Source organism: Myodes glareolus, chromosome 26 (assembly GCF_982192425.1).
Source record: "Myodes glareolus chromosome 26, mMyoGla1.1, whole genome shotgun sequence".
NCBI classification, from domain to species: domain Eukaryota; kingdom Metazoa; phylum Chordata; class Mammalia; order Rodentia; family Cricetidae; genus Myodes; species Myodes glareolus.
This window is the reverse complement of record NC_142051.1, coordinates 5,291,413-5,305,394: the sequence shown is the minus strand read 5'-3', so window position 1 is coordinate 5,305,394 and position 13,982 is coordinate 5,291,413. Positions and strand designations below refer to the sequence as shown.

The following is a 13,982-nucleotide window of genomic DNA, read 5'->3' as shown; positions in this document are numbered from 1 at the left end:
GATGTGAGCTTGTCAAAGGAGAGCAAAAGTTTGTAAATGATAGGCTTCATATGAGCTAAGAGAGCAGGGGAGATGCCCGGGAAGAGAATAGGATGAACGCAAGTGTGGAATGGGCTTCCCAAGGGAGAGTCACAATTAAGTGTCTTAGCACTGGCCATATATTCTATTTTGGTAACTCTCAAGTTATGTCTTGAAGGGTTGCTAAGAAACAATCTTCTCCTCCCTGTCTTTTATTTTTAGATAGGGTCTCACTGTGTAGCCCTGATGGCCTGGAACCTGCTATGTTGAAATTGTGGAAATAATTGTGAGCCATTGTCTTGTTCCTGATGAAGACATTCCGATGGAGAATGTACTAGGCCTGGAGTTCAGGTCTTCAGGTAGACACTGGATCTTAAGTGAGTGTTGACTTGGTACCACATGGGCATGAAGAACACACAGCACTGGTACAGCAGCTGTTGAGCCAGACCAGTGACTTGCAGGAGCTGCTGAAAGTCTGTGAAATTTCCACAGGAAGAAAAGGTGAAGTGATTTACAGCTTGTCTCACTGGCAAAGGAAGGGAGAAGATAGAGTTAGTCCTCGGCTGGCAGGATATTTATGAAGATTAGCTGGTTGACCAGTACTCCCGGAGAACTTTGCTGAAGGTGCCTGGAAGGGCATTCTGTGGTCTAAGGAGAGAGGCGGTAGAACAGGTGTGTCAAGGGAGGGCTGAAGAAGTCTGTGTCTGAACTACTAATGGTTATGATGCCGTGTTTGCTGTTATCTAGAGCGCTGGAAGATTTGAAAGCTGAGATTCGAAGAACGCAATAAGAAAAAGGGTACTTTGAAAATTCCATAAAGACAGATTTTGGGGGGCTGGGTCTGTTTACATCCCTATACCTGACTGTCATATGATTTAATATTTACATGTATTATAGATAGAGAAAAAAACTTCTCAGGCAAGCCAGGTCTGGGGGTTAATACTGTTATACCAGCTACTCAGGAGGCTGAATCAGGAAGATCACAAGTTCAAGGCCAGTCAGGGTAACTTAGTGGCACCATGACTGAAAGCAGTATAGGGCAGGGGGTGGGGTGGGAGGGTTGGGGTGTGGGTGGTGGGGTGGGGGAGTGGGAGGAGATTGAATACCTAGCAGACTCACGTTCAGGTTTGCAGCGCTTGGTGGATTGTCCACATCAGCCTTAGGCTGGATGGAACTTGTCAGGATGTGGCCACCATCCTTCATCCGTTTGGGTGAGCCCTCACCTTCAATGTCACCGTCACAGTGTCGGCCAAGATGCCAGTCTTACTGTGTTTTCTTTCCAACCCACCTCATTAACTTTGACTCAATACTCTTGCAAGTTTCTTCTGGGTTTTTCAAGCCTGGCAGATATTTCTTATTAAGAACCTGGCCTCGCCATGCCCCCGGAAACACGTCTTTCAAAAATTGCTTCTTCGGTGGAAACGTTTTCTTAGAGTTTTCCCAAGAGGAACTATATTGTTGTTATTATTGTTATCAAACATGGTTCTTTGCCCTCCTTCTAAGTGGCCAGGAAAGACATGAGCATAATTTAGGCTGAAGGTTGAGGTCACCATCTGCCAGTTTCTCCGCCCTGGGGTCTGCTCGTCCGTCCGCGTCCTTGCCCTCTCCCTCTCCACCCACTCCCTCCTGGCTGCTCAGACTAGGTGAGCGCTTGGAGGCGTCTGCACCTGCGGCCGCTCCAGCCCTCCCAGGCTTAGAAGAAGTGCGACATCCCTGCCTTCTTTCTGGTTTCTGTCCTCGGAGCTGGCTCTGGACTCAGAGACTCAGACCGCCCTGCTTGCTCAGGCTGAAGCCGGGATTGGGTGCCGAAGCGCCGCCTCCGTCTCTGTGCGCCCGCGCGCTCGCTCCCGCCCTACTCCCGCCCTACTCCCCTCCCAGCCAGCTCCGGTCTCAACCGTTTGGGCTCCGCAGTGCAGATGCCAGCCGGTCTCCCGGAGCTCCTGCTGCTCCCGCCGCGTCTCTCTGATCCTCTCGTCTCCGGAGCTCCAGCTGCGCGCTCGCAGCTTGCCACGGAGCCTTGCCGGCTTGGACTCTCTGAGTCCCGCGTGCGGAGTCGTTCCGGCGCAGCGGCGAGGACCCGGGAGGCCGACGGTGCTCTCGGATGCGGCAGGACAAGCTGACCGGCTCCCTGCGTCGCGGCGGGCGATGCCTGAAGCGCCAGGGCGGCGGCGGCGGTGGCGTGGGCACCATCCTGAGCAATGTGCTCAAGAAGCGCAGCTGCATCTCACGGACCGCGCCCCGGTTGCTGTGCACCTTGGAGCCGGGTAAGGCACGGGTTGTGGATGGGCACCGCGGTGCAGGTGAGAGGGATGGGAGCAGACCCCGGCCTGGGTGCATTCAAGGCTACCAGGGCACAGACGACCCCGCTGTCCTGAAGAAGCCACCCCGGGGCCTATGCACTCGGTGGGGAAGTGAAGGAGGCTGCCCCTTCCAGCCCAGGCTGCGTCACCTATTGTGCTTCGGGTTCCCTGGAAGCCAGACCTCCAGAGAGGTGTGTGGGTTGGTCCTTGACCTCGCAGGTCGGAGGGAAAGGCAGCTACTGCAAAGGACGATCCAGTACATGCTTTCCCCAGAGTCCCTGTGGTGTGTTTGTGTTGGGGTAGGAGAGGGCACGAGCTGTGCGTGGGTAAGGTCCAGGAGCCCGCCTGGCCTTGTGAGAACAGGCCCTTCCTGCCATCACCTTGTATTTACATATCCCTGTTTCTCCAGGCTCTGCTTATCTCCGCGCCTGCTCGGTCACCTGGCATCGTTGCTCAGGGTTTTAAGAGCCTGGCCCTGGCACCTGCGCCTGGTTGCTGAGGGTTCTGGCAAGGGGTGGCCGCTCTGTTTGCCCGCTGAGCTTGAGCTCTGTGCCCACCTTTCCCTGGAGTGGCCCCAGCGGCCTCCAGGCAGTTCGTGGTCTCCAAAGTACCCTCCTTTCCCACTCTCCACCCCTTCTGGGACCTGCTGTCACCCTACTGCTGCAGATTCTGCCCGGCACTGGGTCCCAAAGGGTGGAATGCGTCGCCGCCTTTCCGAACCGCGTGGCTTCTTTGTTTTTCTCCACTACCGAAGTATCTAATTGCAGAGTGTGGTATTTATTCGCCGTCTTCTTTTACCTTTTTCTTTCTTTTTTTCTTTAAATCGCCTTCCCACGTTGAACAGTGTTTTGTATTTCTGAATCCGGAACAGCTGTGACTATCAGATGAAATATAAACCTCCTCACCTCTCATCTCACTTAGAAGAAAAGAGCGTGAAAATGGCCCGATTTAAGCCTTTGCATGCGGGCGGCGAATGATCGGTTTCACTTAAAACCTGATTCATTTTTGATCAGGAGAAAATAGTTGTGGTTTTGACTAACTAGCCCCAGTTGGCTTTCAGCACAGGAAAGCAATCGGATTACTCCCAGCAAGCGGCTCCAAAAAGTCAAAGCAACATATTTTGTCAATCACAGTGGGAGCCCGGTGGTTTCAGGGCAGTGGCAAAGTCAGCATGGGTCAGAATTTTCTGGTTTTTGTTGTAATAAAGCAAAAATCATAATTATAAGCGCTCACATTCAGCACCCCGGACCTGGACAGCACCCTTTCAACAAAGTCCATTTCATTGGTTGGAACTGGAGGCATTCTTGGTACCACTATGGAGTCAGGAGGTGATTAAAACCATTCTCAGGGATGAGAATCAGTGGGTAATTAATCTTTTCTTGGAGAAGAAATTCATCTATCCAGTTAGAACACGCTTTTGATTTTTAAAGTTTTGAAATGTCAAGGTATCATCAGATGCCCTGAATCTTTGACAGGGAATCTAGGTCCAGACCATGTGTACAGGGCCCCATATCTTCATCATCAATAAGAACAACATCACCACCATCTCTCTGCTACTGTCATGGGCTTGGGTGAACCAGGCATGCCTTTCTTGCTTCTTGATTCCAGATGTATGCCTTTTAAAAGTCCTGAAGATTGTTCCTATCTGTGCCAACCTCTAAGTGCTCCGTCTAAGTGGTAGAAGTTGTGAGGTTTTAATATGTGCAGCCTACAGACTACTTAGCAGCAAGTATCATCGTTTGATCGCTCTGAATATTTATTGAGAATGTTTGCCATTTCTTGATCTTTGAACTTGTAAACAATGAATCTTTTTTTTTTGTTTGTTTTAAAATTAGCTAAAGGGGCTAGGGAGATGGCTGAACGGTAAGGTGCTTGTTGTGTGCACATGAGGAACCAAATTTACATCCCAAGAACCCATGCCAAACTGCACAGTGCAAACCTGTAGCCCCAGCATTCAGAGGCTGGCGGTGGGATGGATACACATCTCTGGAGTTTGATAGTCTAGCAGCATGGGTGAGCTCCACAGTGAGACACTATGAGCCAAAGTATACGGTGCAGAGCGACGGAGGGAGACACCCAATATGCATGCTTACTTGTACACATACACACATGCACCCACACACACCACACACACACACACTGCACATACCACACACACTACACACACACACCACACACACACACCACACACACACACCACACACACACACCACACACACACCACACACACACACACCAAACTCAGCTTTAAGTTGGGCATGATGATGGTGCCTGCCTATAATCCCAGTGCTTAGAAGATACAGGAAGTGAAGACACGGCAGATCTACACAGCGAGTTCTAGGCAATTAGGGGTGAAGTAATGAGTCTGCGTGAAAACCAAACTATGTTATCAAGTGATTTTGAGGTTGTATAAAAAAGGATATATTGTATTTTCAGTTTTGATTATATTATATTTTCATAGATTTTAAACAAGAATAAGAATTGTTATAGAATTTCTCTTCAATAACAACAAATACTCCTATTACAGAAGTGTGAATAAAGGCTAAATATAAGTAACAAAAATTTATTTTTGTTTACTTTCCCACTTTTGTTCCATGGATTTTTAACTAAATTAAATTAAAAAAGTTAAAGCATTAGATTACTTAGGATTAGAGTTTAGTCCTATATTTAGTTTATAGTCTAGAACTTGATATGTTTTTATCCTCAAAAAATAGGTTTATTAAGATAGAATTAAAATATTTGGAAGTTATCAAATGGAATTGTTGTAATAAATCCTTTCTGTAAGCAGAAAGAGGTATGGGAAGGTGTAGCTCAGTGAAAGAGCATGTACTGGGCTATAGGTTCAATCCCCGGTATTGCTAAATCTAAGCAAACAGGAAGAGGTACACCGATGAACCTGACTTTGTCCTGTGAGGACTCTAGCTCAGCGCCTGTCCACACCAGGCACTGGCTCTCCCTTCTTGCTGCGTTCACAGTGCCACGATGGCATTACATAGCTTCTGATGCTCCAGTGAAGTGCCCTGACCCCTGTGTTCGGAATGAAACCCCAGGTCTCCTCGACTCCAGCCCTTGAAGTTTCCTTAACGGTCTTAGTCTGTCTGCTGCAGAAAAACAAACTCTACAACTGGAGAATAACCCCTTTGTGTCTTATAACTGCTAGCTCCCCAGATGAGATTTACAGCCAGTCACTGCAGCAGTCCTCTGAGGTAGAAGCTGCTGTCCTCACTTCAGTGGTTAGGGGAATTGAGGTCCAGACAGGCTAAGGAGTTTGAGTTTAGGACCCAGAGTTGATGATGGTTTGTGGCTCTAGCCTGTGCTGTCAGTTATTCCAGGCTTCTGTGGAAGCTACCATCTGATGTTTTAAACTCCATTTTATTGTCCTAAGCCATTTTTCTATTAGAATTAATATATTTTAACTAAATTGACTAAAATTTAGTAAAAACACTTAAAAATTTTAATACAATTCAGTAGAGTCAAGTGTTGGAATTTATTTATGATACAACTTTGTTATAATTTGCACAAATAACAACTACTTAATTTCCTTCTAGGAGCTGACACAAAATTGAAGTTCACACTTGAGCCATCTTTAGGCCAAAATGGGTTTCAGCAGGTAACTTTGTTTTTGGCTTTTAAGGCATTTTTTTTTAAAATTTGGGGATACCAGCTGGGTACATTGTCATATATTCTTAAAATGAAAATATTCACATACATTTTTATATACTAGAGATGTCAGTTTTTTTTCCAGTTTGTAACACAATAACTTTTAAAGCATAAGTAACCTGGGTTTATAGTCGCAATGAACAATTCTGCATTTTTAAAAAAAGTGATACAAGAGTGAATATGGTTACAGTTTCACTTCAGGAACCACAGAGAGGCTCACAGACAGAGCTTTAACTCACAGTATGTATGGTGTTTTGTTTCAAATCTTCCCAGCTGTTGGGGTCACATGGGCAACAGGGGTGTTTGGTTAGGATATTTAAGGCTTGGGACCCTTATAGCCCCCAGAAAGATAACTTCTGGCGGAGAGAAGCCAAAGTTCTAGGGCACTGTTAACTTTCTCACGTACTGTGGATGTTGTCTTAGCCAGGGTTGCTATTGCTGTGTTGAAACACCATGACTGAAGCAAGGTGGGGAGGAAAGGATTTGTTTGGCTCACACTTCCACATCACAGTTCATCATCAAATAAAATCAGGACAGGAACTCAAACAGGGCAGGAGCCTGGAGGCAGGAGGCCACAGAGGGGTGCTGCTTCCTAACTTGCTCCCATGACTTGCTCAACCCAGGACCACCAGCCCAGGGATGGCCCCACCCTCAATGGACTGAGCCCTCCCACATCAATCACTAATTAAGAAAATACTCTACAGACCTGCCTTATCCTATAGCCAGATCTTACTAAGGCATTTTCTCAATTGAGGCTCCCTCCTGTCCAGTGACTCTAGTTTGTGTGAAGGTGACATAAAACTAGCCAGCACAGATGTCCAGATGGGGAGGCTGGAAAATGCTGCTCCTGGTTCGTATTATTACTTCTCTAATATTCCTCTCTGGTCCTAGTGGTATGATGCTCTCAAGGCAGTTGCCAGACTGTCAACAGGGATCCCAAAGGAATGGAGGAGAAAGGTGAGTGGGTTCACAGGGCTAAAATACAAAACGACCATCACTCTGCCCATTAAAATATCTGGGAGGTCAGAAAATGTATTCTTTGTTAATCATGCATTGGGTATTCATGGTTCATGCCAGGTAATGTTCGGGGTGCTAGGGATGCAGCCATGGGAACAACAGCAGATGGAATATTTTGTCCTCATAAAACTTACAGGGAATCCAATAGAGTGTGTCACCCTGTGATGTGTGCTGTAGATAGACACAAAGCAGAGAGAGAGAGACAGAGAAAAAGATAAAGAGAGTGTGGGAGAATAGGGATCAGGAGGTGGAATTTTATATAGAAGGTGACACATGAGTAGGGACCTGAAGGAGGAAGTGAGCAGTCAACTGCAGCTGCCTGGGGGAAGGCACTCAGGTGGGGAGCTCCTGGGGTGTGATCTCAGAGGAGTGGTGGGAGGCTCATAGAGGCTGGGGAAGCGGTAGGAGGGGCTGGGTCTAGAGGCAGCTTGAGTGGCTCGGCCATGAATGTCTTCCTAGGCTGTAGATGCACTAGGGCTCTTCATTCAGGGAGAGAGAGAGAGAGAGAGAGAGAGAGAGAGAGAGAGAGAGAGGCAGAGACAAAGACACAGAGAGACAGAGACAGACAGAGAGGCAAAAGGAAAGACAGGGAGAGACAGAGAGAGAGAGAGAGACAGAGACACAGAGAGACAGAGACAGACAGGCAAAAGGAAAGACAGGGAGAGACAGACAGAGAGACAGAGACAGACAGAGAGACAGAGGCAGACAGACAGAGACAGACAGAGACAGAGAGACAGAAAGAAAGACAGAGAGACATAGACAGAGAGAGAGAGAGAGAGAGAGAGAGAGAGAGAGAGAGCGAGCCAGGAAGCTCCAGTCTGGTCAGGTCAGATTGGCTACTTGGTCTACTGCTTTGAGCATATGAGACATGAGGCTACATACCAGGAAACATGTAGATTAAATCATTCAGGCAAGAAAGGGGCCAGTGGTCACTGGAGATGGTGAGAAGCGCTAGATTCTGAATGTACTTTGAAGCCTGAGCTTCAAATGCCCAATGCATTGACTATCAGACATATGCGGGAAGTCAAAAATGACCTCCAGATTTTGGCCCAAGTGGCTGGAAAGATCGAGTTGCCATTGGTGTGGATGGGAGAAACAGGTGTGTGTGTCTGTGTGTGTCTGCGTGTGTAATGGGGCAGTGGAGGGTGAGATAATTGGTCTGACATCTGTTGCAATCAGATACCTGATACACATCCAATGCAAAGGTATCCAGTGGGCATTTGAGCGGAATTCTGATGCATAGACATCTGGTTGGAGATATTAATCAATGCTGTTCTTGCCAAGTTATATTCAAATGCTGAAGTTTGAAATGTACTCTAAGGTTATTAATTTATAAATGTAATCTTAACGTTGGAATTTGAACACTGAGTGGTTCTTAAGTGAAAATTAATGTGGAGTTATGAAATTCGTTTTTCAGAATTAGATTATCTTGGTCAGGTAAAGGAGTAAAAATATCTAGTGAGTCTTGAAAAAATTATTCATCCCGAGAATCCATCTGTCAGGGTTGGGTGTATAGAGAGCATGTGTGTGGGAGGAGGTTAAGGCAGAGGCCTCTGTGGGGAAAAACAGTCCATGTGTGGCCAAGCAGCTGTTGCTCAAGCAGAGAATGATTTGGAATTGAACAAAACAAAACAAGGCCATAGAATTTTACAGCCTATTCAATGAAGTGAAATAAAATGAAAAAAAGTTCTGGCTATTTTCTTTCCTAAAGATTAGATTGTTCCTTGGCACGTAGTAGGAATACTGCAAATATTTATTACAAGAGAGAGTGGAAGCCGCAGGGTCTGCTTTAACACAGCAAACTCAGCTGCATGTGTGAGCTAGCCCGGGTCTCAGAACAGTTCCTCGCCTTTCCTGGATGCAATCCTACTGTTCTCGGAACAGCGGGGCATCCTGCTTTACCCATCTTCTTTATGCAACCCTTCAGGTCTGGCTGACCTTGGCAGATCATTATCTGCACAGTATTGCCATCGACTGGGACAAAACCATGCGCTTCACTTTCAATGAGAGAAGCAATCCCGACGATGACTCTATGGGGATCCAGATCGTCAAGGTAATGCTCCTGAACCTGGCTTCCTGTTCTCATGTTGAGAAAGGACCCAAAGAGCTAACCATTTCCTAGACAGAGGGTCCAATGACCTCCACCTCCAGGACTGAACGTCTACATTCATCTGCTTCCTCAGCCCATCCATCAGTAGCTTTTGTATGGAGAGTTTAATGCTCGCCTTCATAAATTTAAAAGTTGCCAGCAAGCGGAAAATGGACATGAGCTTCCGTTCATGTTCAACTGATCTAATTTTGTTACACAACAGGAGACTGAAGCTCTATTTATTTTTCTGTAGTATAGGTCAGGATATCCACTGTACTTTCACATTAAAGTTTCTGGACTGAGAAATTTAGGCATGAGTATATTTCGTATTAGAAACATTTGTCTCTTATTAGAACCTTTGCTAGTCTAAATGTTAATGTGCCGATAGTTAGGTTCGCTGATGGATCTGTGTTAAACTGGGTGGGTTAGCATTCAGTTCAGGTCTGCTTTGGGCAGCTATGGTTGGGTGCCTTTATTGTGTGGCTGATACAAGAGCCAACAAGGCTGATTTCATTTGGTACCAGAATAATCTTTGTACATAAGGCTTGGGCACGTGGGCTTTGAGTTTATGAGTGTTCCACAGTGGGATGCTAAGCTGGGATTTGAAAAGGAAGGCTGTCTCATCTACATTTTGGCCACCACAAGATGGCTAATGTGTTGGCACATTTAAATTCATTTTTTTTTTAAAAAAAGGAAGAACAAACTAAAACGAGCTACTTTCTGATATAACTTGGTTTATTTCAAATGAACATTTAAAAAAACCATGGCCTTTCACATTGCTTGTTGAAGCCATTTGCATTATCCACGTTCTAATGCTTTATTTGAAATTTCAGCTTAGGACAAAATTTTATATTTGAAATAGTCCCTTTCTGTTTAACTTATGAATTAAGGCAGTGCACTTTCAAGCAACATTATTTTATGTGTATGGGTGTTTTGTCGGCGTGCATGTCTGTGCCTCTCTGTCATTTCTGGGTACCTATGGAAGTCAGATGAGGCCAACAGGTCCTTTGGAACTGGAGTTTAAGACAGTTATGAACTGCCATCTGGATGCTTGGGATTGGACCCAGGTCCTCTGGAAGAACAGCCAGTGTTCTTGACCACTGAGCCATCTCTCCAGCCCGGTTTTGTTTAGCTTTTTTTTTCTTTCTTGTTTTGTCTTTTGAGATGGGAGTCTCACTGTGTAGCCCTGGCTGACTTGGGCTCACTATGCAGACTGGGCTGGCCTTACAGAAATCCACCTGCCCCAGCCTCTCGAGTGCTGTGTTAAAGGAGAGTACCGCAATGACCGGCTTAGGCAAAACACATCTTTTTTTTTTTTTTTTTTTTTTTTTTTTTGGTTTTTCGAGACAGGGTTTCTCTGTAGCTTTGGTGCCTGTCCTGGAACTAGCTCTTGTAGACCAGGCTAGCCTCGAACTCACAAAGATCCGCCCGCCTCTGCCTCCCGAGTGCTGGGATTAAAGGCGTGCGCCACCACCGCCCGGCGGCAAAACACATCTTATAATCACGTTATTAAAAAGGATCTCTTATTTTTTCCATTGAAGCAAATGCTCCATCAGTAAAATGATCTTTTCTCCTAAAACCATGGTGTCATCTTGGTAATTAAATTAAAGATATTAGCACCAGTACACAGGGAAGCACAGCAGGTGTTTTGGTAGCGTGCTCTGCACAGGATGATGTGTCTGTGTATTATAATGACTTTGCTGTTTAATTTTAGCCAGTTAAACCTCTAAACCTCATACCATATTTTGTTCAAAGGATCAATGCTATCATCCTGCATTGTGTGCTGAAATGACTGTATATACAAACACACTAATGGACATCTTGAAAGACTCTCCACTTACACGAAACTGTAATGGAGTTTTGCTGATTGAGTAACTCTTTGTGTTGATTCTGGAAGCACTGTGAGAACAGTTGCTTGACTGAAGCAGCCCTCGTGTCTTTCTCAGGCGGCATGGTTGAAAGCAGTAGGAAAACAATTCACAGGAGTGTTCTGGCTCATGTGTATAAATTGTTTATAAATTAAAAACAAAAATCAAGCCAGGTGGTGGTGCACACCTTTAATTCCAGCACTCAGGAGGCAGAGGCAGGCAGATCTCTGTGAGTTCGAGGCCAGTGTGGTCTACAGAGTGAGTTCCAGGACAGGATCCAAGGCTCGGGTTTGGACCTTGTCTCGAAAAACCAAAGAGAGAGAGAGAGACAGAGAGAGACAGAGAGAGACAGAGAGACAGAGAGACAGAGAGAGAGAGGAGAGGTGAGGTCAGGGTCCCAGAAGTCCCATCAACGGCATGGGTCCAAACCACAGCAGGAGATGTTTTTAAATCTATTTTCCCCTCCCTTCTTAGGATCTGCACCGCACGGGCTGTAGCTCCTACTGTGGCCAGGAGGCCGAGCAGGACAGGGTGGTCCTAAAGCGGGTGCTGCTGGCGTATGCCCGGTGGAACAAGAATGTCGGGTACTGCCAAGGCTTCAACATCCTGGCTGCTCTGATTCTGGAAGTGATGGAGGGCAATGAGGGGGATGCCCTGAAAGTGAGTATCAGGTTCAGACAAAGGCAACTGGATGCTGCAGTTGGTACTGTAACTCTCCGCTTTGATGCCTTTTCCCTTCTAATCCCTTTGTAATTACTGTGATAGACTGTCCCCAATTAAAGCCACATCAGGTGACATACATTAGCCAGCTCAAGGGCACATCACTCCGGCATTCATGATGCCAGATGATCTTATTTGAAGGCTCAACTGGCAGGAGCATTTTCCGGGTGTGTTCATGCGGTTGTTGGCAAGGTTGAATTCCTCACAGGCTGTTTGAACTGAAGGGCGCTCAAGCATTTGATGGTGGCTGGCTGAAGGCCTTTTTGTTCCTGCCCTGTCAGGTCCCCTACCCCACACTGGCGACTGACATCCTCCCAGTGGGTGAAGTAGAAGAGATTAGAGATTTGCAGCCAAACGTCCCATGTGATTGCCGTTGTGTTTCCATTCCCATGGTCACCAGATGAGTTTATATCCCAGGGGAGGGGCTTATAGAAGTGACTCCCGGGCCAGGGATGTTGCTCTAGGTGGCAGAGTGCTCGAATAACCTTCACAAAATTCAGTTCCCAGCACTGCATTGACCAGGCAAGGTAGTGTATTTCTGCAGTTCTGATACTTGGAAGGCAGAGGCAGGAGCAGCAGTTCAAGACCATACTGAACTACGTAATGACTTCAAGGCCTTATTGACAGAGAGGGGAGTGGCACGCACACACACACACACACACACACACACACACACACACACACACACACAAACAGAAGATAGGGACCACTGGGGATCGTATTAGAAATTGCCTGCCTAGCACATAGTTGCATTTAATCTGGTTGGGCTGCCTTACTTGAATGTTTTATTCTTGTATTTGGGGTAAGGCACAGAGGAGGTAAGGAGACATGCCATGGGGAATGCACATGACAGTAAATCGTGTCTTTGAATCTTTGATGGCTAAGACCTGTTTCAGCTGAAAACAATTCTGAAACCACGAGAGGCCTGAATATGAGTGGCTAAGCCACCACAGATGGAGCCTGTCTCAGTCACCGCTCCACCGCTGTGAAGAGACGCCATGGCCAAGGCAACTCTTATTAACAGAAAGCATTCAATTCGGGCTGGCTTGCTTATAGTTTCAGAGAGTCAGCCCATGGCCATCGTGGAAGGGAGCATGGTGGCAGGGAGGCCAGTGTGGTGCTGGAAAGGTAGCTGAGCTACTGAAGGCAGGAAGAAGATAGGGAATTAGGGAGGGAGGAAGGAAGGGACAGAGGGGAGAGAAAGGGGAGAGAAGAGAGAGACTGGGTCTGGTCTGAGCTCCTCCAACAAGGCCACATCTCCTAATTCTTCCTTAAGCAGTCTGCCGACCGGGAACAAAACATTCAAATCTATGAGCCTCTGGGGGTTTGAACTGAAACCATCCCAGAGTGTACATGAAAAACGAAGGCTTGCAAGCGTGCCGGACACCCCTGCTCCTGTGCTTAAGGCAGTGTGAGTTTGCAGTTCATAGCTGAATCTCCAAGCAGATGCTGACTGTGTGACTGCTTGTGACATGTGAGATTTAATCTCTGTGTTCAGGCCTCCACCTGAACTTGACTGTGGGGACTATCTCGGTGACATGGAAAAATAAACATGGTTATTTCCTTCTGGTTTTATAGACCGTGGTAGACTTAATTATAAGCCCAACCTGAAGTGCGTTCACCCCCTTGTGTTTTCTGTTTATATATTGAAGGCAATAACTTCGAAGCTGCCTGATCATCAAAAAGGCGGTGTCAGGGAGAGGGAAAGGCAGTGACAGGTCCAGTGTGTGACTTTGGGGTGCTTTAAATTAAGAAGCAATTTTAGCTGGGCACACACTTTTCATGCCAGCACTTGGGAGACAGAGACAGGAGGATGTCTGTGAGTTTGAGGGTAGCCCAGACAAGGCTGCTTTAGCTAAGTCCATAGGTTTAGCAGTTTTTCTCAGGTGTAATTTTCGAGTCTGAAGTAGGAAGCGTTCTGCTGAAGAGTTAGAATAAGTGATTCAAAGTGTAGTGGGGTGGAGAGGGTTAGGGAAAGGTTCATAGATCCCAGTCAGATCACAAAAGGGCTCAATAATGCCTGAGAAATTAAAGACACGTAAAACAGCCGAATTGGGGCTTAGGGATGGTGATGCACACCTTTAATCATAGCACTCAGGAGGCAGAGGCAGGTGGATTTCTGTGAGTTCGTGGCCAACCTGGTCTGTAGAGTAAGATCTAGGACATCTTGGGCAACACAGAGAAGCCCTGTCTTGAAAAACAAAGCAAAACAAAACAAAAGAAAAGCTGAATTGGGATTTAAGATTTGTGGTGCACATTTTATAATCCTAGCACTTGGGAAATGGAGGTATGAGAATCAGAAACTTTTTT

General features: G+C 46.5%; 1 protein-coding gene across 4 annotated transcripts in view; it reads left to right on the top strand.

Moving 5' to 3' along the window:
- Tbc1d30 (TBC1 domain family member 30) overlaps positions 1–13,982 on the top strand; it is an 85,250-nt gene that overhangs the window by 36,867 nt on the left and 34,401 nt on the right. For 2 of the 4 annotated variants that reach the window (XM_085683446.2, XM_085683444.2), the window contains exons 3-6: positions 5,867–5,928; positions 6,870–6,935; positions 8,923–9,048; positions 11,427–11,612. In XM_085683446.2, coding sequence (XP_085539572.2) covers positions 5,867–5,928; positions 6,870–6,935; positions 8,923–9,048; positions 11,427–11,612 — 440 coding nt within the window. Of the gene's footprint in view, positions 1–1,921; positions 2,283–5,866; positions 5,929–6,869; positions 6,936–8,922; positions 9,049–11,426; positions 11,613–13,982 lie in introns of those variants that run through there. The other 2 variants (XM_048418503.3, XM_048418504.3) reach the window with 2 other exon arrangements.